This window comes from Nanorana parkeri, unplaced genomic scaffold (genome assembly GCF_000935625.1).
Source record: "Nanorana parkeri isolate BGI_ZX_2015 unplaced genomic scaffold, ASM93562v1 scaffold676, whole genome shotgun sequence".
NCBI classification, from domain to species: Eukaryota; Metazoa; Chordata; class Amphibia; order Anura; family Dicroglossidae; genus Nanorana; species Nanorana parkeri.
In genome coordinates this window covers 93668-116260 of record NW_017306944.1, presented here as the reverse complement: position 1 = coordinate 116260, position 22593 = coordinate 93668, and the positions used below count along the sequence as shown (strand labels likewise).

Here is a 22593-nt window from a genome sequence, read left to right as displayed (position 1 = left end):
CTCCTGGGCCCAGTGTGGGGGGGGCCGGGGGGGGGGGGGGGGGGCTGCTGTGTTTTTTGTAATCCATCTGAAATGAAGTAGGCACGGCTAACACCATGTGCTTAGGCTTTGTCTATGTCTAAGAGGAGGGACTACAGTATAATTCTGGATAAGAATGTCACCAGCACACCAAAGTAAACGAAACAGCTATTCATTGACGCATATTGTCACATAATTAAGCGCTTTTGGGGCTGCGCACTATAATTCTGGCACATCAAAAGTTATTCTTCTGTAGTTGTAGCATGAAATAAAACATGGGTAGAAGTGTGTGTATTGATGCCTTGACATATGCTTTAAGGGGGAAAAAAAGAAAGTAGAATCTGCCCTTTAGGCCCAACCTGCAAATGTTCTTGCCATTCTATTTCTTATTGTTTGCCATTCTGCATCAAGTACTATACCTTAGTTTTCATGCTAAGGATGTATGCAAGGTCCAAACTGGCATTCTGGAAGTGTTGTTAAAGATGTGCCATTTATAAGATTTGTATTTCTTTAACTGTTTTGATGGACAAAAAAAAAGCTTGCCCTCCACAAAGGACTTCAACTTGGCATAGCAGACATGAACCTTTTGCTGATACCGACCTGTATGCCCTTCTGTACCTTGTTAATGAGAAGTACAAATACCCAGTGTTCTCAGTTTTAGAGTGTAGGTCCCTGGTGTCCTTGCAGCCCGTTGGAATAACTGTGTGGCCCTCTAACCCTAGCAGTCAGTTGTGAGAATAGCAGTGATCTCTTGCATCTTCTGTAGCAATGATGTAGCCTCTGACTGTATCTTATAGTAATTTCACAGTCTCTGATGACCTCCTGTAATAATTATATTTTATTTGGCCATCTCCTGCACTATGCTTGCAGTTTGTGACCATCTCCTGTAGTAATTTGGTAGTCTTTGACTATGTCCTTTAGCAATTCTGAAGTCTGTCATTGTCGTCTGTAGCAATTCTGCAGTTTTTGACTGTCCCTTGCAGTTCGTGTGCAGTCTCTGTAGAATTAATTATATTCAGAATATTATATATGACCAAATAACAAGCAAGGCTCCCCTAAATACGAAATCCCATAAGATGGAGCTGTCTATAATAGAAAAACAGGCAGTACAATGTATCAAAAATTTTATGAAAATAAAGAAATAGAAAACAACATAAAACAAAATCGCATCAAAAAAACACCAACTGACAAAGACATTTAAAATCAATAAAAGGAAAGTCCTCCTTAGTAATGTGACAGCTGGCCGGCTCTGAGCTTTGGGTGAGTATATCTTTGTTATTTTTGTCCCTAGACAGAAACAAACACTTAACCCTTGCAGTGCGGGGGTAGCCCCATAGCGAGGGTTAAGAATACATTTTCATGGAGTTCTTCTTTGTGAGTATTATCAGAATGCAACTTTTTTTAGCATTTAGCAGGAAACATTGCCTATTGGAATCATAAATTCCTTCCTCCATATGAAAATATATAAATCATATAACTCAGTGTTACTTAAAAACTGGTTTCAAACTTGTGCTTGGGTATTTAGGAAGCAAAGAAATAAAAACGTACTGTCTGTGTTTATTTGGAGTACTATACGGTGGAAACAAAGTAAAGACATAAGGATTTCAAAAGGATACATAAGAAAATAGTAAATCCAGTAAAATGCTGTGTAATGAAAGTGAACCTAAGACAATATTATTTTTCAAACTGTGCAAGTCAAGTCAGTTGTCATATAGCAGTTATTTTGCCCAGGTCCACAGTATGAGTGGAAATACAAGGTATCACTAGGTAGCTCTTCTTGGCACTAGAACCCCACCCCTGATAAAACTATCAATGTCAACTATCAATGATGGGTTTCTTTGAAGCTAGAACAGATAATGTCTACTGTTGAATGTGCAGGAGTGTTCTGCTGCTTCTATTTGGGAATTAAATGCTCATTTTTATTAATTTTTTTTTGCACATTAAACTGTGTTCATTATTTCCTGTAAGACAGCCAAACTTTAGATTTCGTATACATCCGCCTAAAGTTGAATGCCTTCAGTGGCAGTAAATAATTAGTGATGCCGGAACAGCAAGATAAGTAAATTGCTGGTTATTATTAGCAGTCTGATTTAAGACAGCTGACATGTCACTTGTACTCTTTGCTTTTTACGCAGTTATAGTCAATTATATTGAACCTTAAATCTGTAATTTTTACTGCAAATGTGATTTTACCATCAGTACCAAGAAAGAAAGCAAGTGTAACTTATTACACATGAATAGTTTCCTTTATGTGGTTTAATGAAATGCATACAAGCGATTGCAGACTGTACAGTTGCCACTTACTATATTTAGTGTAAGTCAATACAGAATCCAAAAGCCAATAATCCTACTGCTAACCACTATAAATGAAATAATAACCACAGTAGCATACAATTTCCAATACTCCAAAAATATTCCAACAGTTTAGCAAACAATAGTAACTCTTTTAAGGTTTTTTTTCCCAATGTTTAAGACATTATTTCTTGGGGTTATGTTATTTACAAGTCACTGGATAGTGTTTCAAATTTAAAGCAAAGTATTACACATTGTTCACCACAAAATCTGAAAATAGAGCATAGTTTCCGAGTTCCAATCTCCTTTACATTTAATTTATTTCAGAAAAGGAATGGTTTAGTAATAACTGATGATGTATGTCCTCAGATAAAAGTGTTGTCCAGCTCATTAAGGCTTGCACCCTTCTGATGTGGCTTTATTATATTTATATGTTTTTCCTTTGGCTCTGTCCAAGATGGCTAAATATATTTAACAGTTTTGGAAAGACTGATGTTTCTGGCACAATTTGAAGTGTTTTCTTTTCTTTCACCCCCACAAGGCTACAGGAACACTGAAGAAATTATACAGTATGGTGTGAGAAATAACACAACTTTCTTGGAGTGCAGTTCAAAATCTCCACAGGCCTCTGTCAAATGGCTGCTTCAGAAGGATAATGACCGAAGGAAAGAGGTGAGTTATAGCCCTGAAATATTATCCAACTCGTCAAAAATGGCTCACTAAGATCAATACATATATTAATCTTCCAGCAGGTTCCAACCAAGTAAAGTCCAAGTAAAAGATTATTGGTTATGTATAAGAATTCCCGGGGAGGGGCAGTTGTAGCCATTTTAGTGGTGCTAAATATGCATTACTTAATATGTGCAAGATATATTGACCACTTTTTGTCCGGAGCAATTCTTACATTTTTACCACATCTTAAAATCTAAATTTTTTTCTGCTAGAAAATTACTTAAAACTCCCAAACAATGATATCTTTTCTGAAAGCAGAAACCCTGTAGAATACAATGGTGGCAATTGTATTTTTTATGTCACACAATATTTGTGCAATTATTTATCTAAACTATAAAAAAATACACTTATAAAAGTTCCTATACTCGTTAGTGCCATGAGAACGGCATCTTCCTGGCTATAGACTGGGTGGAACTTTTATAAATGAACTTTAAAGTACACAAACACAATATCATACCCAATTTTTGGTAATAGATGGGGTTGCGTTGAGTAGATGCCAAATATTTCAAGCCTTAAAATTGCATGCGCCTGTGAAATGGTAAACAATTATGGTACCCATGTGTGTGGGAGGCAACAGGGTTTCTTTTACATTTTGGTTTATTTTTATATTTGTTATAATGCTAACAAGCCTCCTTTGTGATAGCATTGGGCAGGTGATAGGTTCTCTGTAAGGAGACATCAGTGGCCTTTTAGGCCCCTAATGTCTCCCCTGCCCTCCACTCCAGCTGATCAAGCACAGGACTTTTACAGGCCTGTAAAAGTGATCAGGCAGCTCTACTGCCACCTTGGTCATTTTTACTAGATAGTCTGGAGCCAACAAAAAAAAAACAATACCAAGGCTCATGGCCGTTGGTGCAGCCTCTTGCTAATTTTAAGCACTTGGATTTCATGAAATTTAAAAACATCATGTGGACATCAAGTGGTTTAATCTGAAGTTGAATCTTCTTATACTTTGTCTTTCCTGGTTCAACATGCTTATTAAATTTTGGGGGAAAAAACTCTTGCCTTTTTAATTGCATACCATGTTTCGGACTCAACAATATCATCTTTAGGTATCTCATGGGCAGATCATGACTGCTGGGAGGGGAAAATCGGTTGCTGTAAAAAGCTTCCTGAAAAAATCACAGAACCCTGCCTTAGCATTCCTCTCAGGAGCTCTAAGTCATGATGCAAGCAGTGGGCTGGCTCTTGGGAGGAGTTATGAAAATAAAAAACTGTCTTTATGAGTGGATGTCAGTCTGGAGGAGTAGCTCTTCTAGCTGCTGCCCACATGTTGCTGAGCCTCCAAATAAACTGTGTTTTTTTATAGCAAAACACGCATGAATTTAACATTTACCAACTGCATTGGGATGACCATTTAAAAAAAAGCAAACATATAACACTATTTTATCGCATTCGGATTTTATTTTTATTATTTGCACTGAGACTTCAATTGGGCTTTAAATTGCCTTTATTATTGATTTCCCATAGAAATTGTTTTTTTGGTGATTATCACAATTTAGTGCTGTTAACCTTACTGTATGACCCAAATCAGCAGCTGCACTTTCCTTCTAGACAATGTCAGCATCATTGTCTGGAAATTAGTCTTCTGATTGCCAAGAAACAAATGTTACTGGCTTATTTTACAGGGGAAAATACGTCCAAGTATTTTGCGATCTTCTGAGTGAACGTTAAGACTGAGAATTATTTAGGACCAGATGGAATACGTGATGAAAGTGAACATGTCAGTCCTTTCTACCATACAATAGGGTTTTTGTACCGAAGGGTCGCAAATATAAAATCTTTCAATTCATAAAGTTTAAAGTCAGGATCTTTACACTTATGTCAGCAATCGTATTCTGCTTTGCACTCTTTTCCATGATCGCATAAGTTGTATAAATTTGAAATTGAAACCATTGTATTTCATATTTATAGAAAAAATAACCAAGTTACCAATTACCATTTTCTTCCAAAAGTTTCTATAACATCTCAAATACAATCTAATTTCCCTGAAAGCACCCAAAAGCATACTGCATCCGACTTGCTTCCGAGTGTGATATAGGGCAGTTCCTGATTTATGTATGTTTTTCCAAGCAACCTAAAGCGTTCTTCTTTTGATGTACAGTATATAGAGCATGGAATAGAGAAGCTATGAGAAAGAATAACAGTTTTACTTTTAGACTACATATAGACCACTCCCACATTTTGCATGTGGTATGTTGTTACACTATGGGGTCTATTCACAAAGCTGCCGAGGGCAGCCGAGTGAATGACCGTACTAACCTTCATACACAGCACTTTAACAGTGCGGCTGATTAAATCATAGTTTAATCAGCCACAACTGGTCACCTATCCACAGAAAGGATGTCCTTAAACTGGTCCAAAGAGGGGCAGCGAACTATAACAAATAAGGGGCTAAGGGGATTCCTTTTCTGTTAGAGTGGTTAAGTTGTGGTACTCTCTTTCACAAGCAGAAGTATCAGCAGAAAGTATTAAATAATTCAAGAACTATTTAGATACTTTCCTCAGAGAAGAAAACACACAGGGGTACGGGTACTCTTAAAGGAGAACTATGGGGTCAGTGTTTTTCCCCATAGTTCTCCTTAGGGTAACGGGAGAACACAAACTAGCGTCCTCCCGTTACCCTAAGCTCAGTATACCGCGAGCTACAGCTCGCGGTATACTGAGACGCCACAGCCGGAGCAGATCTCGACATCGATGTCGAGATCCGCCCAGCTGCGTGAGTGACAGCTGGCTCTGCCTATCTAGAGGCAGAGCCAGCTGTACCCGCCCCCTGCCCCGTCCGTTCCGCCAGTCAGCCCTGGCGTATCGGAGCGGGGAGGGGGAATCCAGCCCCTCCCCTGTCATGGCAGAGAGCCGTGACAGGATCGAGAGGTGAGCGAATGCCGGTATCTGTTCGCTCACCTCCCGATCTACTGAGCCGACTTGTGACAGTCTCATTGTCACAGGTCGGCTAGAACTATGAGGTGAGTGGAAATCACTCATCTCATAGTTCTCATTTAATGACTAGTAAACACAGATACACACACACACACACAAACACACTCACATAGGTTGAACTCGTTGGACCTGCGTCTTTATTCAAACTCAAATATTATGTAACTATGTTACTCTCTTCCTCCAGGCACACAGCAATCCTTTCATACTGGCACTACATCATCATAAAAGAGATACCTTATCTGGACTTTACTAAATCAAACAGATCCCTTTCCTTATTCATTTAATCATCTGCGATCCCTGGTACTCTGCAGTGAATAATCTGACCTGCAAAGATAACTACATGTTCATAATCATTGCATCATGTGTAAAAGCAGTAACCAGTTTACAAGAAAAAAACTACTGATATAGTTTTAAAGCCAAAAAGGAGCTTCTTGAATCACAACCCCCTAAATGTTCTCATTCGGTCCCACAAATTCCATATGGAATCAACCCAGCCTATTATAACCATCAAGTATAAGTACTTGCATATCACCATTTTTTTAAAGCACATCAGTAATTATTTCACTTTGCTGTGGGTCCTAAGCCCTTCCAGTTCATGGCGTGCCATTTGATCTATCTTCTGCCTCCTGTGCTTGCCTTGTTGCACTCCCAAAGCATCCCTATTGTGGGGTATCTAGACAACCTCCTTTTGAGGGAACAGTTGGCACAGGCCCTGACCAACAATGTGGCAAACACTGGGCAATTGGCAAACAGTCTCTCTCAATAGGTCTCTCAGCAGAATAGCTACTGTTGCATGAGGGAGGCATACCCTGCTTGGTTCAAGGAAATAAATACTTCATGGGATGAATCCTGACCTTTTTACAGCCAGGCTTGGATCAGCATTTGACCTTGAATACTATCAAAGGTCAGATCTCAGCACTTGTGATCTTATTCTAGAGATTACAAGCCTCTCATTCTTTGATTACGAACTTTGTGCAGGTTGTCTCTCATGTAGCTCCACCTGTGCCCCACCTTTGGCTCTGTGGGAATTTAATCTGATTCTCTTGGCTTTACAAAAAACACCATTTAAACCTATCAGGCATATCCCCTTTACACTTTCATTCATATGTTTTCATTCCTTGCCTCCATCACCTCTGCAAGGCATGTGTCTGAACTGGCATCTTTGTCCTGTAGAGAACATTTTCTGGTCTTACACATGGACCAGGTGGTATTTAGGCCTTCCCAAGGTGGTTTCAGCCTTTTACTTCAAGCAAGACATTGTGCTTCTATCCCTCTGTCTGGCCACACATAAGAAATAGATTTAGATTGTTTGGAAAGAGTTTCTGTTGTACATGTCTACCTCACAGACACTGCTTCCATTAGAAAGACTGACTCCCTCTTGTATTCCCTGCTGGTCCCCACAAAGGGGAATCAGTTTCTAATTCCACCATTTCTAGGTGGCTTGGACAAGTCATCATTCAAGCTTACATTCTTAATGATTGGGTTCTACTATTTCCTTGCAAGGCAAACTTTTCCAGATCAGAGAATGCTTCTTGGGTTTTTTAGCATCAGACAACTATTTTTCAGATTTGCAAGGCTGTCACTTGGTCTTCTGTTCACAGCTTCTCTAGGTTTTACCATGTTCAGACCTCATCTGATGCTAGCTTTGGCCGTGGGGTCTTTCAGACAGCCATTTGAGATGCAGATAATCCCCAAATAGTTTTTCTATCATTATAGTTGGGCCTGTCAATGTTTTGTTTGTTAAATTGCCCACCCCTCAGTTGGACTTTTTGGACATCCCAATTGTTTCTGAATTCTGTGTCTTTCAATAAATGAGAGAGAAAATCAGATTTTTGTACTCACTGTAAAATCCTTTTCATGGAAATTTGAGACACGGGTACCACCTGTCTGTTTCCCGTCTTGCTCTCGACATTGCTTCTTAGAAAACTGAGGTATGCTGGGAGTGAAAGGCGATACACCAGGCTGGTCACTGTTTTTTTTGTTTGATAGTGTACTAATCATCCTGTAGACAGCGGTATAGCCCAATTGTTTCTTTACCATGAGTACAGTATAGCCATCAAACAATATAGTGCCTGGTAGCTTAAAATATTGGGGATTTTTCAGAGATTTATATTTAAAACACACGCTTTATTTCATAAGCAAGGTATTTATGGTAAAACAATATTATAAGAAATCAAACATATTAGCTAACAGAAACTAGTTTTACCCTATACCTAAACATTAAATACAAACATAAATTTTGATTTAAATCAGTTAAATATATTCCAGGTACAACAAAACAAAAAAGTGTGCAAAGCCTTACAGTTTGTTTTCTTTAGAAAGCAGCCATAGCCTGTGTTAAAAATTCTGTCCCTGCCAACATACTGCAGAGAAGGACTTTGGCTCTTTGTGTAAAAGCAGTGGTCTTTCTGCAGAGGTCTGACGTGCTCCCTGCTGAGTCAGAGCTAGAGTCCTCCAATCAGCAAAGAGCAGGAGCAGGAGAACACAACTTCCAGAGAGCAAGGGTCCTTCTCTACAGCCTGCTGGCAGGGGACAGGGTTTCTGCTCAGGATGAGGCTGCTTTCTTAGGACAAGTAACTGTAGATTTTCCAGACTTTTTGTTTTGCTACAACTGGAATGTGTTTAAACTTTGTTCAAATGAAAGTTTGCATGGGCTTTAACTTTCTGTTAAACAAAGGTGCAATTGTAGTGTGTGTATGTTATAAACAGACTTTTTAAAATGTTGTTCTGGTGTCTTTCAATGGTTAAAGTAAAATCTGACTATTGTGCTTTAGTTCTGCAGCAAGTTATTGGAGAAATATATGCACTGTAAACACTGACTGCATTTATAAATAGTGTATGGCATGACAGTCTCATACCATGTGATTTACAATTGGAGCCCCAGTCATGCTTGTTCTGCTAAATACTGTTTAAAGTGGAGCTCACCAGACGAATAGGTAAGTATAACCCCTTCTGTGATTGAGGTCAAGGGCTACAGCATGGCTCATGGACTGTATAGGCGATTCCAAATCACTTGACTGGCTCATGTTATTTATTTTGTAAATGTATTTTCTTTATTAGGATAGTAGGATCTAAGTTCATTCTACAAGTACACTCATTTTTTTAATTGTGGTTTCTCTGTTAAGTGCAGATAACATAGTATTATGTTTTAAATTAGCTATATTTGGGAGTTTTGTAGAAACAAACTGAAAAGCCTTAATTATTTTCACAGGTTAAAATAAATGAAAGGATCATTTCAACCGGTCAAGGACTTCTTATCCGTTCGGTTCAGGACCCTGATCAAGGAACTTATCACTGTATAGCAACTGAAAATGGCTTTAAGCAAACAGTAGCCAAAATCACTTTGAAAATCTTAGAACCAGAACTTGTGAATTTTATGACTGACAAATCTCAGTGGATCTGGGCAAGTACTTTGAGTGGCCTACAATTTCATCCCAAGGATCTCACTGGATCATTCAGTCATTCGGAGATGCAGATGATTAACCAGTACTGCAAAGAAAACAGACAGAAAAAAAGTCAGGTGTCGGAAGTACCAAAACTTAAAGGGGATTATGGCAAATTAAAAGTCCTCCTGAACACCAGAAAAAGTAGAAATCGAAGAAATCAGTTACCTGGATCTTAAGCATTTTTATGATTACAGCCGTAGAATCTAAAATTTGTTACAAGTCACCTAGGCAAAAAGTATGAAAATTAAAAATGCAATGAAATATTTATATTCACTAGAGCAAAAGAACATTCAGTCCTAAGTGTTCCTCTTCGTTCTTACTGAGAGCCTAAACAATTTCATGTTCCTCCAATATTGACATACATGGTTGATGCCTACTTATTGCTTTGGTGTTTTCTATTATTGTTTGGGCTCACATAAACTAAAGTTATTTTTACACCTTATTTATTAGATTTTTTTATTAACAAGAAAATAAATTTAAGTTTTTGACAATTTGCTGTATGTAAAAAAAGATGGATGCCAATGAGTTTATGTTTATACTGTTGTCTTATCAAATGTTGCACAGAAATATTGCATTGCACTCCATAGCAATCAGTTATCTAATTTTATTAGTCTGACTACTTCTGGGAAATGCTTAAGTGAGGTTACTGTGGGCTGCAACACATCAATATTTCCATCATGTGATGAAAAGGCCCTTCAATGTAGATGAGACTCCATGGGGAACCATTTGCATAGCTCAAATACTGAAAGTTGAATGCAGATGGTAATAAAATAATCATTTGAAGCATTGCAAAGGAAAGCACCCAAATAATTTGCTTTAATAAATCCAGAAATGTATATTAAGATATCATATTATGTTCAAAGGTCAGTCTGCTAATCAATTGTAAGAACATATTGGAAGAGAGTAAAATTTACTGATGCAGTTTACTTTTCTGCAGACCAAATTTTCTTTCTTAAATCAGTGGCCTGCCATCTGATAAAATACTAGGAGAAGAAGCGTACTAAAGAGAGCAGAAAGTTGAAAGGGTTGGCAGGAATCAAGAGACCTCCTATATGTCCAGAATGTTGATACCAGGTAAAGTGAGTTGGGGTCTAGGTATTGATCGAAGGGGTTAAGCTAAGAACTTTACAAGCGTAGTGTAAAATCTACACCAAATACACCAATGTGGGAATAAACGTGACATATTTATTAAATGGATGGAAAAGAGATTGAAAGTGATAAAAACAATGAAAGTGAACAGTGATTATCTTTACTGTCTGAAAGGAAAAAATTGAAAAAATAAATGTTTCCTTTTTTTTTACTGTCTAAATTATATCAATTAAATGTTTCTATTCACTGGGCCTAGAACTCAATTAACCCTACTGTAATTATAATCCAAATGCATTGCTGTGAATAAGAAATTATTGTGATTTTTTTTGCAAAGATAAGATGATTTTTAATCTGAACAAGCTTTGGTAACACAAATGATGCCAGTTATTAATGTAAAAATAATAAAAACAGTTCTAGAATTCTTATTAATATTTAAAAGTAAAATTATTAATTCTAACGTTATAATTAAAACATAATAATAGACTTATTAGATTACAGGAGTGCTGACAGAGGAAAGTTTTCTTTAAAGCAAAAGTGTTTCCTTCACATTACTACAACATTCATCACTGTCTGAATGTAATGAAAGCTTTCCTTTGTGCAGTATTTCAATGCTAGACAATAATCCTGCTGTTCATTTCCATGAAACATAAGGAAAAGCTTTGCATTTAGCTTGCTGTGGCTGTGCCTGCTACACACACTTCCAATAAATGTTAATGTGCCAGTTGCTGATATCATTGCTGTCAGCTCAGCTGGTGGATATTTGGTATATGTTGTCAAGGCTATATGTGTACTTTTGTTGTCCCGCATTCCCCAGGACTCAGAATTTGATTTGATGTTGTATGCCCTCAGTTATATTTTCTTGATAAATGTAAAAATATTATGTGTAAAAAGGTTTTCTTGGCTTCAGTGTAGTCAAAACAAATACACATATTTATAATGATTGTGTGTTGTAGTAAATGGGATTTACAAATAACAGTATGCATTCACTTAAATGTCAGATTAAGGTTAGCCATACACAGCCCAAAGGCTGAATAAGAGAAAATCAATACATTTTCTCATTCATGCCAAAATGGTGTGCATGGAGGAATCGCCACTGCTTGCTTATGAATAGAGTGGTGCTGTTGAACAGTAACTTCATCTGATGGGATGCAGTTACTGTTCAGCCAATAGTTTTCCACCTGGCTCAGTTAATCTTTCAATCAACTTTTGTCCAGCTGGGTGGTGCTTGCAAAGCCACCCACTAAAATTTCAGCCTATTCGTAAGGAATCGGACAAAATTTGAGCCATCTAGTGCCAGCTTAAAAGTCTTAAAGTTACACAAAACGCAAACATTTTTTGCACTTTCTCTCCTTATAGTCCGCAACCTAATCCCGCTTCCCTTTCAATTTTAAAATGTCTCATGTGATCTTTTTTGCTTTTGAAAAAGTGCTGGGCGAGCTCCCGCTGCTCCCCCGTTCCTCTGTGATTTCCGGCATCTCTCTTTAAAAAATAATGCATGAGAGTCCTGTGAGAGTGCACTGCTCTCCCCCTTGAGGCACAAAAGGTTGATTTCTACAGTATCACCCCAAGGAATCAATCTCCCTCTTCAACAGAGTTGTTCTCCTATATTTGCTTCATCCTATACAATGCAATTAATTTACAGATTGTTTTCCTTTGCTATATTACAGTACACTATACTAGAAACTATATTGCATTATTACTAGAAAAAAACAGCAAATCTACCATGCATATGTTGTTACTGCCTGTAAGAATTTCGTGTCAGACCCATTTGCCTCAGTTGTTGTCCTCTGACATGAAGGCAGGGGAGTATCCCAAGAGCACTGTGGGAAAAGGATCATCGGGTGCATGTTTAAGGTTTATGCCTAACTAATAGGGTGCAAAGTTAAGCTGGACATACGCTGTTAGAATTTTGGCCAGTTCCTGTAAATTGGACTAAATTCTAACAGTGGGTGGACATCCAGTCTTCACAAACTTTGATTTGGGAAAATTGAAGGAGCCAGGCAGCAAAATAATGCTACCTGTTCAGGTATTCTGACAGTCATGGGAGCTGGCTGTCAGAATACAATAGCTGGTATGGGTGATTCCTGCACCCATGCTGTTTAGCATGGATGAGGGAACTGAGCACTTTTTTCTCATTCAGCCCTCAACACAGGTTGTGAATAAAGGTCTGCAATGGCGTCATATATACAGTATGGCTAATTTGATGGCATGTGTTACTGTTAGTGCCCTGCAAAAAAACATTTTACTTGTTCTGAAGTCTGGGCGTTAAAGCAAGCCATCTTGAACATTTGAAATTCTGCCCAAAGAGTGGGTATCTGCTATTATCTTTATTGGCTTGGAATCTTTTACGTGCACCTTTCATATATATTCACATTGTTACTTGGGGCTTGACTTTCTGTACTTACAGAATAAGCCCCATCCAACTTCCCTGTCACCTCCCACTCACCTCCCTGTCCAATGAGGCTGACTGTAGTACTCATTAAAGACATGTTTATTGGGTAGTAGGCAAGCATGTAGATGAAGCTTAGTCCATAATACAGAAAAGTCAAGGCCCTAGTAACAAAGGGAAACTAAATCAGGTAGGTACACAGAGACAGGTTTTCTGGCCTGTCTCTGTGTATACAAACACCTTGTAGTACTTTGTGCTTGTGCAGGACATTTACTTTTAATCATTAAAATAGTAGACATGTCATCTTTATTGTACATGTGCCATGCATATTTTCAGTAAGCTCAAATATTGTAAGCTAATGCTTAGGCAAAGGTTTTGGTTTGTCACGGACGGCTTCTCCAACATTATTTGAGAAACAAGAATATGTCTGTCAGCTAATAAATGTATTTCCTTAAAGGTTAAGTCCACTCAAAACTGATCTTCAACTTTCCATGAATGCAGGTAGGTTGAGCAGGTAGGTTGAGTCTTCAACTGGTTTCTTATATATCTCTTTATACCTCCCCTTTATAACCTTGTAGATGTCTTAGCTGTGCCCACTCCTTGCAGTCATTGCTAGGATTCTTGCCACTGTAATCTCCATTTATTCTTCTTTAGAGAGAAGAAGGCAGAAGGAGTGGGACTCCCTTGCTTGGGTTTGTATTAGTAGCTGCAGAGCCATGAAATCCAATAGGAGATATCACCAGTAAATATAAGAAGCCAGTGGGAGTTTTATTCTTCCGGCATCCATTAGAAAACCTTGATTATATTGGTTTTGTGTGGAGTCATTGTTTTAGATGTCTTTATTTTGTAATATAATTGTTAGAATGTATTTGTGCTATTTAATGTGTCAGTCCTAAACCTTTTGAGAAATGATGTATATAGATTGTTTTATATACCTTTTGAACATACCTGCCAAACAAACATAATAATCTGTCAATATGTTTATTTTTTCTACAGTCGGTACTTACTAGTTTTATTCTGTGTGATCTACAAAGTCTGTCTGCACTGTGCCCTCATATTGTATATAACTAGACAATAGAAAAGTATAGCAATTACCAGGATGAAACTGTTATTATGGTGAATATGAATGAGTTTACAATTCATGTAGCAAACTAAATAGGTATTTCATGCTATATACATTGCTTGTTTCAATACAATAAACTTTACATTTATGTATTTCTGGTCTATAGATTTCTTTTTCTGCAAAACATATACACAGGAAACAGTGCCTGGTGCCTATATTTTCCATCTCCAAGCAGGATACATTTGTTAACCACTTGCTGTATAGAGCAATTTCTTACTATTTGCATGCACATGATAAAATCTGAACTTTTGGGTAGAAAACAGCTTCAAACCCCCAAACAATGATAGAATAACAAAATGCTAGTTGCAATTTTTATGTTGCGCGGTATTTGCGCAAATGTTTATTAAACCAGTATTTTTAGGATCATATACACTAAAATGAAATTTATTGCACAGAAACAGAATATAATACCCAGTTTTTTGGTAACATATAAAAGATGGGGGTCACGCCGAGTAAACATGTCAAGCCTTAAAATTGTGTTCGCCTGTGAAGCCACAAAATAACTACAATACCAACAATTTCCCATAGGGGACACTTTAAAAGCTTTTACTGCTCATCAGTTTAGTGTTAAAGTAATTGATGGCCCTAGAATTATTGCTCTCACTCAGACGCTAGCGGCGACCCCTGATGTCACCTAGGGACCCAAAAGAAGCTGAGGAAGCAGATATCTGCTTCCCCAGCATCTTCTCCTGGCTCTATGAGCTGGAGAATGTAAACAGTGACACCAGTAGTGATGTAATACACATCACTTCCGGGTCCAGTGATCAGAGGGGAGATCAGCATCTAGAAGCCTGCTAATCTCTCTCCAATCGTTGTGGGGAGACCCGCCGTGCCAGTCCCGGCTCGGGGGCAGCGGAGTCCAGGGGACAGCAAAGCTGGCGGAGGGGGGTGGAGGGAGCACATTCCGCCAATCGGTACAAATGATCCGGCAACTGTATAGACACCGGATCACTTGTATTTTAACAGCCATTGCCAGTAGTGATGGGCCGAACACTCCCGAACGGCCGAAAAGTTTGAATACGAACTCGAACCTAATGCAAGTCAATGGGGGTCAAACTTTCGAAAATGATTGTCCCCTTTAAGAGGGCTTATATGCAAGTTATTGGCCATAAAAGTGTAAGGGGGTCCGGGTACTGCTCTGGGGGACAGTAATAAATTAAAAAAACAAACAAAAAATAAACGTTTTTAAAGGAACAGTTATTTTAACATCACTTAAGGGGTAATAAAAATGAAAAAATTCTTCAAATGTCCTGCCTGGGGGTCCCCTTAACCTGCCTGTGAAGTGGGGGATCTGTAGGATGTAAAGAACCTGCTGCAGCAAAACTGACATTTCTAAAAAAAAAAAAATGAATTTTTTTTTTTAACTCTTAAAGTGTGCAGTTCCCCTCCCCAAACAATACCAGACCCTTTAGGTCTGGTAGGAATGTTAGGAAGGACCTTATTTTTTTTTTAAAGTGTAGGGTTCCTCCTAAAAGTCCTACCAGACCCTTAAGGTTTTAGGAGGGACCCTGATGTAAAAAAAAAAAAAACAAGTGTGTGGGGTTCCCCCTTAAAGTCCCTACCAGGCCCTTAAGGTCTGGTAGGAATTTTAAGGAGGAACCCCACCCCCAAAAATGGGGGGGGGAACGTGGGGTCCCCCCTAAAATTCCATACTAGACTCTTGATCCGAGCATAGGCCTGGCAGGGGCGGAAAGGGGGGGACGAGCGAGTGCCCCCCCCTCCCTCCCACACCAGGCCACATGCCCTTGGCACTGGGAGGGTGTCCCCATGCCGATGGGGAGAGGGGCCTTGTCCCCACAACCCTGTTGTGGGGGTGCGGGCAAGGGGGCTTATTTTCATCGGGGTACCCCTTTACTCCATGGTGAATGAGTAAGGGGTACTTGTACCCCTACCCATTCACTAAAGGGTTAAATCAAATAGTCATTAAAAAGTCCAGACTTTTTATAAAATCCTTTAATTGAAAAAAACAAAAGACATGTTTTTGACAAGTCTTTTATTTTAACAAAAAAAAACGGATCCACCGACGTAATCCTAAGGTCAATCACGGCATCCAGTGTTGTCCACGACGACGACAAAATAAAAAATACAACAATAAAAAACAAATAGAAGTAATAAAAATACCCCGACCGCCGTCCCATCCGCTCCCCACCGACTCCCGCCGCATTATGGCATTTTGACAGATAACGGCCAAACATAAACAATTGGGCGGAGCTAGCGGTGACAGCTAGCTCCGCCCAATTGTGTAGTTTGCCGGCATCTGATAGGCGAGACATGATTGGCCAGAGTGATCATGACTTTGCCCAATCATGGCTCCAAATGAGTACTCTGCCCTGATTCGGCAAAGTCTTGCATCTGACCTGTGGCCAGGTGCAAGTCTTTAACCAATTAGAGCTTCAGAGGGCTCTTTGCAGTATGGGACGTTGCGCGGTCGAACAGACCGCAAACATCCCATAAAGTTTGGCGAACGCTCGAACAGCCGAAATTCGCTTCGAACTCGTGTTCCAATCAAACCGTCGGACCATCCCTAATTGCCAGCTGTTTAAAATGACACCAAGAAAACGGCTGCAGTAGCAGCAGCAGCTGTGTTCTTGTTATAACACTTCTGTGGCTGGCCGTATATGTAAGGCTACCCGCAGCAAGTAGTTAAAATGCTTTTGATACCCTTTTTTTCTTTCTTTCAGAAATAAAACTTGATGTTAATTGTAGGATTAGATAAACATAAAAATTGCTATCTCTGGCCGCTCCTCCTCTTCTAGCTGAAATATGTTGGGTCACCAAACTGGAGCAGGAGTTGTAAGAGGGACAGGCTCAACTGGTAAGGCAACACTAAAGCATGTACTAGACAAGGACACTCAGGAACATTCCTGCAGTTTTATTCAGCAAGGTAGCAAAGAAACACAGTTTCAATGCAGGAGGGCTTTGTACAGCAAGTACTTAGCATAAAACAAACAAAACATTTGCTTCTCCAAGCCACTAACTAAACACAAATCGGTTCCTGAATAACATGGTGTCCCCTATTGGGTCCCCCAAAACAAACAAGCACCTTTTTGTACCTTTTTAGTGTCCTGTCAGGAGAGATAAAGAAAAAGAGAGAGGGATAAAGAGAGAGAATCAATCAGCTCACTCATATAATAAAAGGCCTGTGGACAGCTGAGACTACTTAATGAGTTCTGGCTACCAGGTAAGATATGGACATTGGAATGGAGGCTTATTCCCACCTAAAGCTTTCAGACTCCATGGCTTTACAAAGCCTCTAGGCTCCAGGAGCCAGAACAGAAATTTTCTGAGATTTTGAGACTTTTCTGAGAGAACCAAAAATTAGTTTTTTCATATCAGACATAAACCATGAAACCCCTCACTACGTGTATGTGGGAAACCTATGTAATACATTTATACTGTCCACAATCCTACCAGCCAGTGCCTCACAGTATGCAGATAATAACTTCTAACGTTACTTACCTACATCCTTTTTCTGTCTCTACAAGGGAGAAACTATCAAAGCCAGAAGGTCAACATAAAGACAAGCAACAAACTTTTCCTGAAAGTCGTCAGCAATGACCGTCCGCATATTTCTTTAATTGGAGATTTACTATATCAGCAAGCAAGCCATACAAATCGGCTTGCTATGGCTGGCTTGGGGCGGCTGAACATGCTCAGCATATACGGCTGTACAAGCCTGAAGTGAATAGCCAAACAGCGTTCGGCTCACTTCACTTTGGGTCGGTTATTCACACGGCTGCCTTCAGCAGCTTTGGGAATAACCCTCATAATTTTTGGGTGAACATAGTTTGCGTATAGTTTGAGGCCTAGTTTGTTTGTTTACAATGCAATTCAAGATATATAATACTTGATTAGTGTCTAGTTAACTGTTATCTAGTTAAACATTGATTCATGCTTATTTAACCAGTTTGGACCTTGGATATTAAGTATCTAGCTGTGCTCACTTCAATTAACCAATCATGTGCACAGGAAATCATATCTATCATTTTTTTATTTAATTTTTTATTTTTTCCTTGTGCAAGATTGGATATTTGTAGTGGACATAGGTTAACTGGGCTAAGTTACCTGTTTATGCCTTACTTAATCAACCTCAAAACCTTTGCAACTGCTACATCTACAATTAATTTGATTTCAAAACTTGGCCTTTTACCAGGATTTTTAGATGTGGAATACAACTGTGCTCTGAAGGAAACAAGAAACCGGAGACGAGACAGACATCCAAACATAACAGTCACAGCAAAATAGGTTCCGGCAACACTGCCTATATTGATGTGCACCGTAAGGAAGTTTACAAGACAATAAACACCACTGAAAAAGCAAAGGGTAGGCGACAATGTCCAGCTCCTACTAAGATACCACTAACCATGTCTGAGCATCAGATCCACCCAAACTTTTGTTGGGAAAATATCCCTTTACCTCACCGTCTTTCATCTTTTTCTTCGAGTTCTGCATTCCAGTCATGTTTATTGTCCTGGAGGAAAGACAAACAAACCACAAGAGGATGTGCATTTGACAGTGAGATAATGACAGGCACTGTACGTTGCAGAGCGTGGAGTATTAGTTTTGGAAATCCTGTGCACTTGAACAACATCTACGTGCCATGAGCTAAAATGATGTCACCAACATGTGCAGTGGACACATTCATTTTAATGCTAATTTGTCACTTGCTGTGTATTCAAAAGGAACATGTAGTGCTTGGCTTCTTCTAGATCCACTAAATGGGGTGAGTAATAAAGTGAAAAAAATAATACATTAACTGGTGAAAAAGAAAACACATCTTTTAATTCACAAGCTTATTAACTAATTGTTATCAGCATAGTACAGTATTTCACCAATAAAAATGTACAAACAGTGCAGAGATGGCAACAATGGGAACAATGAGGACTCAGCCGGATCTCCTTGGCAGGCAGGGAGGCAGACTGGAATCTTTTATAAAACACGTGAATGTGTTACTGATAGCCACGGCCTATGTTTGCTGTGCAGAAATTCAGACCTGATCTGATAGCTACAGTACATAGAGTTGTCATATGTAATAATAATATTCAGTATTACCATCCCTTCTTTAGTTTTATATGTCTTTATGTATTATTTTCTACATTTACACACAGACCAAGCTGTTCAGCAAAAGTACCAGTGACAGAGGTTAGGACAAACAGTAAAGCCCATGACACACTGCATGCGAAGCCGTACAGAGCAAAGCAAAGCTGTCAGGCACGGAGGTTCACATGAAGTGTGAAAGATAAAAGACTGCATCTTCAGCCAATTGGCTTGAGTCAGAGGCGTAACTAGAACCTTCAGGGCCCCGATGCAAGAAACCATGAAGCCCCCCCCCCCAACCGCCACGGCACCTCATGGTTAACAGGAAGGCTGCCGAGGTCCCCAGCAAGCGTGGGACCTCAGGCAGCCGCTTGTTTAAAATTTTAGTGCCGGTGTTTTGTTGAGAACGCTGACCCAGTATCTGCGCTTATGTACAGACGGGATTACCGAGGAAACCGGCATTTATTTACAAAGTATTAATTTGTAATTGTTAATTGTGACCGTAATAATATGCCATCTATGGCAGTAAATGATGGGTGGCAGTGAATGATGGAATATTATTAACAGTCACAATTAACGATTGAAACTAAATACTTTGTAAATAAATCCGGTTCCCTCATTAATACTGGTCTGTGCGCGAGCGCATATGCTGAGGTCAGCAAATTCAAGTACGTCGGCGTTCTCGACAGACGTATGTGCGCTTAGTATCTGCGCATTTTCACGAGTATGAGTACTCGTGAAAATGCGCAGTATTGGCAGGGGTGTATCCCTACTTAAAAATATAATGCATTGCTGGGACTTGTAGTCCTACATAGTTTGAGCTACTCTGCATTGCTGTATAATAATCATACAGCAATGCAGAATACCAACAGCTATGTGGGACTACAAGTCCCAGCAATACATTATAATAGGTCAGCTATGCAGAATACCACCAACAATGCAAAAAAGTGAGCACTATATCACCAGCATCCCACACACATAAACACACACTTCCCCGCACCCCCCCTCCCCCTTCCCACTCCAGACTGACCTTCCTTCTCCAGCAGGGCCCTCTTCCTCATCTCCCAGGTCAGGGGGCGGGGCTAAGAGGGGAGGGTCCTCACACAGCAGAATGTGCTGCCCGGCAGTGCCAGCAGCACATTCTGCTGGTGACAGCCAGGGCTGGTGCTAGCCTATTTTGCGCCCTAGGCAAGACCAGCTACTTGCATCCCCCCAAGATAAAAACATAAAAATTACCAAGTTTGATTTTTAAAGACAGATTTGTAGAATACACTAAACAATAAAACACAGAACATGTACAACAATGCAGGATACCGCCAGCTGTAGGGAACTACAAATCACAGCAATGCAGAATAATAGTATATGAATATTCTACATACTTTGTGCTGTCGTTCTGTTCCCGGGGTGCCGGTTTGATGTCTCGGGCAGAGGGGCTAAATGTACAGCGGGGAAGCCGATTGTTATTTTACAAGTGATCTCGGCGATGTCACCAAGATCACTTGTAATCAGACTGCAGGGTGTTTGTCCTCCCCCCGCCGTCCCCCCGCACCTATCTCTCTCCATGCTGGCTCCGTCTCCCGCCTCTGTCCTCCCACCGCTGCCGCCGAGTATATGGGGGGCTGGTTGGAGGGGAGGGGGGCGCATTGAAAAACCTGGCCTTGGGGCAGCAGGGAGAACAAATCCGGTCCTGGGTGCAGAGGGTTTCAGGAGGGGTGCAGAAGGTCTCAGGCGGGTAGCGGAGGGTCTCAGGAGGGGTGCGGAATGTCCCGGGAGGGGTGCGGAGGGTCTCGGGAGGGGTGCGGAATGCCTCGGGAGGGATGCGGAGGGTCTCATGAGGGGTGCGGAAGGTCTTCGGAGGGGTGTGGAGGGTGTCAGGAGGGGCACAGAGGGTGTCAGGAGGGGCACAGAGGGTGTCAGGAGGGGTGCAGAGGGTGTCAGGATGGGCCCAGAGGGTGTCAGGAGGGGTGCAGAGGGTGTCAGGAGGGGTGCAGAGGGTCACTGTAATTGTTGAGTCTCATACAATCATATGAATTTCTAGTGATTGTATAAGACTGAGCAATAGTTTGCTTTAGATGACAATACAAGCAGAGAGAGAGAGGAGAGGGGGGGAAACAGAGAGGAAAGGGGGGGAGAGCGAACACTACACACTAAGCTATCTTACCTTCATAAACAGCGCTACAGCCAGCTCAGCCCTGGCCGGGACTCCAACACACGGCACGCCCCGCCTCCCAATGACAGGACGCTGCAGATGACTCATTGCTCTGAAGTCTCAGAGAGATCACTCTGCTCTCTCTGAGACTCTGGAGCTATGAGGCAGATAGCGGCCGCAAGCAACTGTGCCCGTCTGAGTGCGTGCGGACGGCAATGCATATCCCAGCGGAGTCTAGGGGAAGCCGGGCCAGCTGCGCCCTGGTGACAGCTTCTCCATCGAATAGAGCGGCACTCTCTGTGGGGGAGCCCTCTTCTTCCTCGCTGGGCTCCCCCCAAGTGGCTGAACGCCAGGGCCCAGTCGCAATTGCGACCGCTGCGACCCTGGTAGTTCCGCCAGTGGCTTATACGAGCGAGCTGATTGGCGGAAATCTTTCATCTCGGCACGCTCAGCTATGCGAGCTCTCGCAAGCTGGCGTGCCAGAGTGAAAATGACATGACACACTGCATGCCTTAGTTTGCCTTCTCTGGATTCCTTATTTTCTCTCCTCATCAACATGCTAATTGTATAATAAAATCTTTCTGCTTTTATTCAAACCTTATTTTAGACCTTATGTTAGATCATCACTAGGTCTCTGTGATTCTCTAGGCAATGCAGCCAGATTATAGCTGGTGGAAACAGCTTGTAGGCTGCTGTGCATAGCTTTCTGAAAACAGGAAGCTGTGGTAATGCACACATGTGATGCTGAGCCTCCATCATTGAAACAACTGAAACCAAATGAATGAAAGGGGTGGGCCAAGGACAGTAAGGCTAGGAGGAAACGACCTAAATGATGCTTGACGCCCTTCAGCCAGGAAATGAGAAGGGCTGTATCTGACTTGATGGAGCTTCTGATGCACACTGTGAAAAGCTCACAGTGTGCTTTTAAATCAGAGCAATTTAAGTACAAGAGAGGAGCCTGTACAATTTTGCAGGGCTGAAGGTAAACCTGGAATTCAGCTTCAAAAAAAGAAAAGTGGATCAGTTTAACATCTCTAAAGGATCTATTTAAAATGGAATTCAAATAATTTCTTTAAACAAGATATTATTTATTAAAGAGGAACAAAGTTTTTCACATTTTTGAAGTTTCAACAACAACAACAACAATAAAAACAACAAGTATAGAACATAACAGTGTGGCTTACAGTGCAAGAAGAATAAAAGACAGTGGCTTTCACACAAAATGCATGATAAGCTCTGTGTCGTTATAGTTATTATATTGGAATAAACGTGCATGGAGAAACTATACGATTGTATATAATGGTACTGATGCTTTTTTGTGGTGTCTGACATACACATGCATTTACCAATTGACTTCCCACAAAAGTAATTACGATAG

At 40.4% G+C, this 22593-nt stretch overlaps 2 protein-coding genes across 2 annotated transcripts in view; one reads left to right on the top strand and one right to left on the bottom strand.

Annotated features, from left to right (window-relative positions):
- Positions 1-10570, top strand: part of SEMA3C (semaphorin 3C) — a 131609-nt gene extending 121039 nt beyond the window's left edge. Inside the window, exons 17-18 of the mRNA XM_018563567.1 lie at positions 2852-2982; positions 9194-10570. Coding sequence (XP_018419069.1) covers positions 2852-2982; positions 9194-9604 — 542 coding nt within the window. The 3' untranslated portion in view covers positions 9605-10570. The remainder of the gene's footprint in view (positions 1-2851; positions 2983-9193) is intronic.
- Positions 10571-18105: 7535 nt separating this feature from the next.
- Positions 18106-22593, bottom strand: part of CD36 (CD36 molecule) — a 65072-nt gene continuing 60584 nt past the window's right edge. The window contains exons 13-14 of the mRNA XM_018563564.1: positions 18451-18500; positions 18106-18290 (exon numbers count right to left, since the gene is read on the bottom strand). Coding sequence (XP_018419066.1) covers positions 18106-18290; positions 18451-18500 — 235 coding nt within the window. The remainder of the gene's footprint in view (positions 18291-18450; positions 18501-22593) is intronic.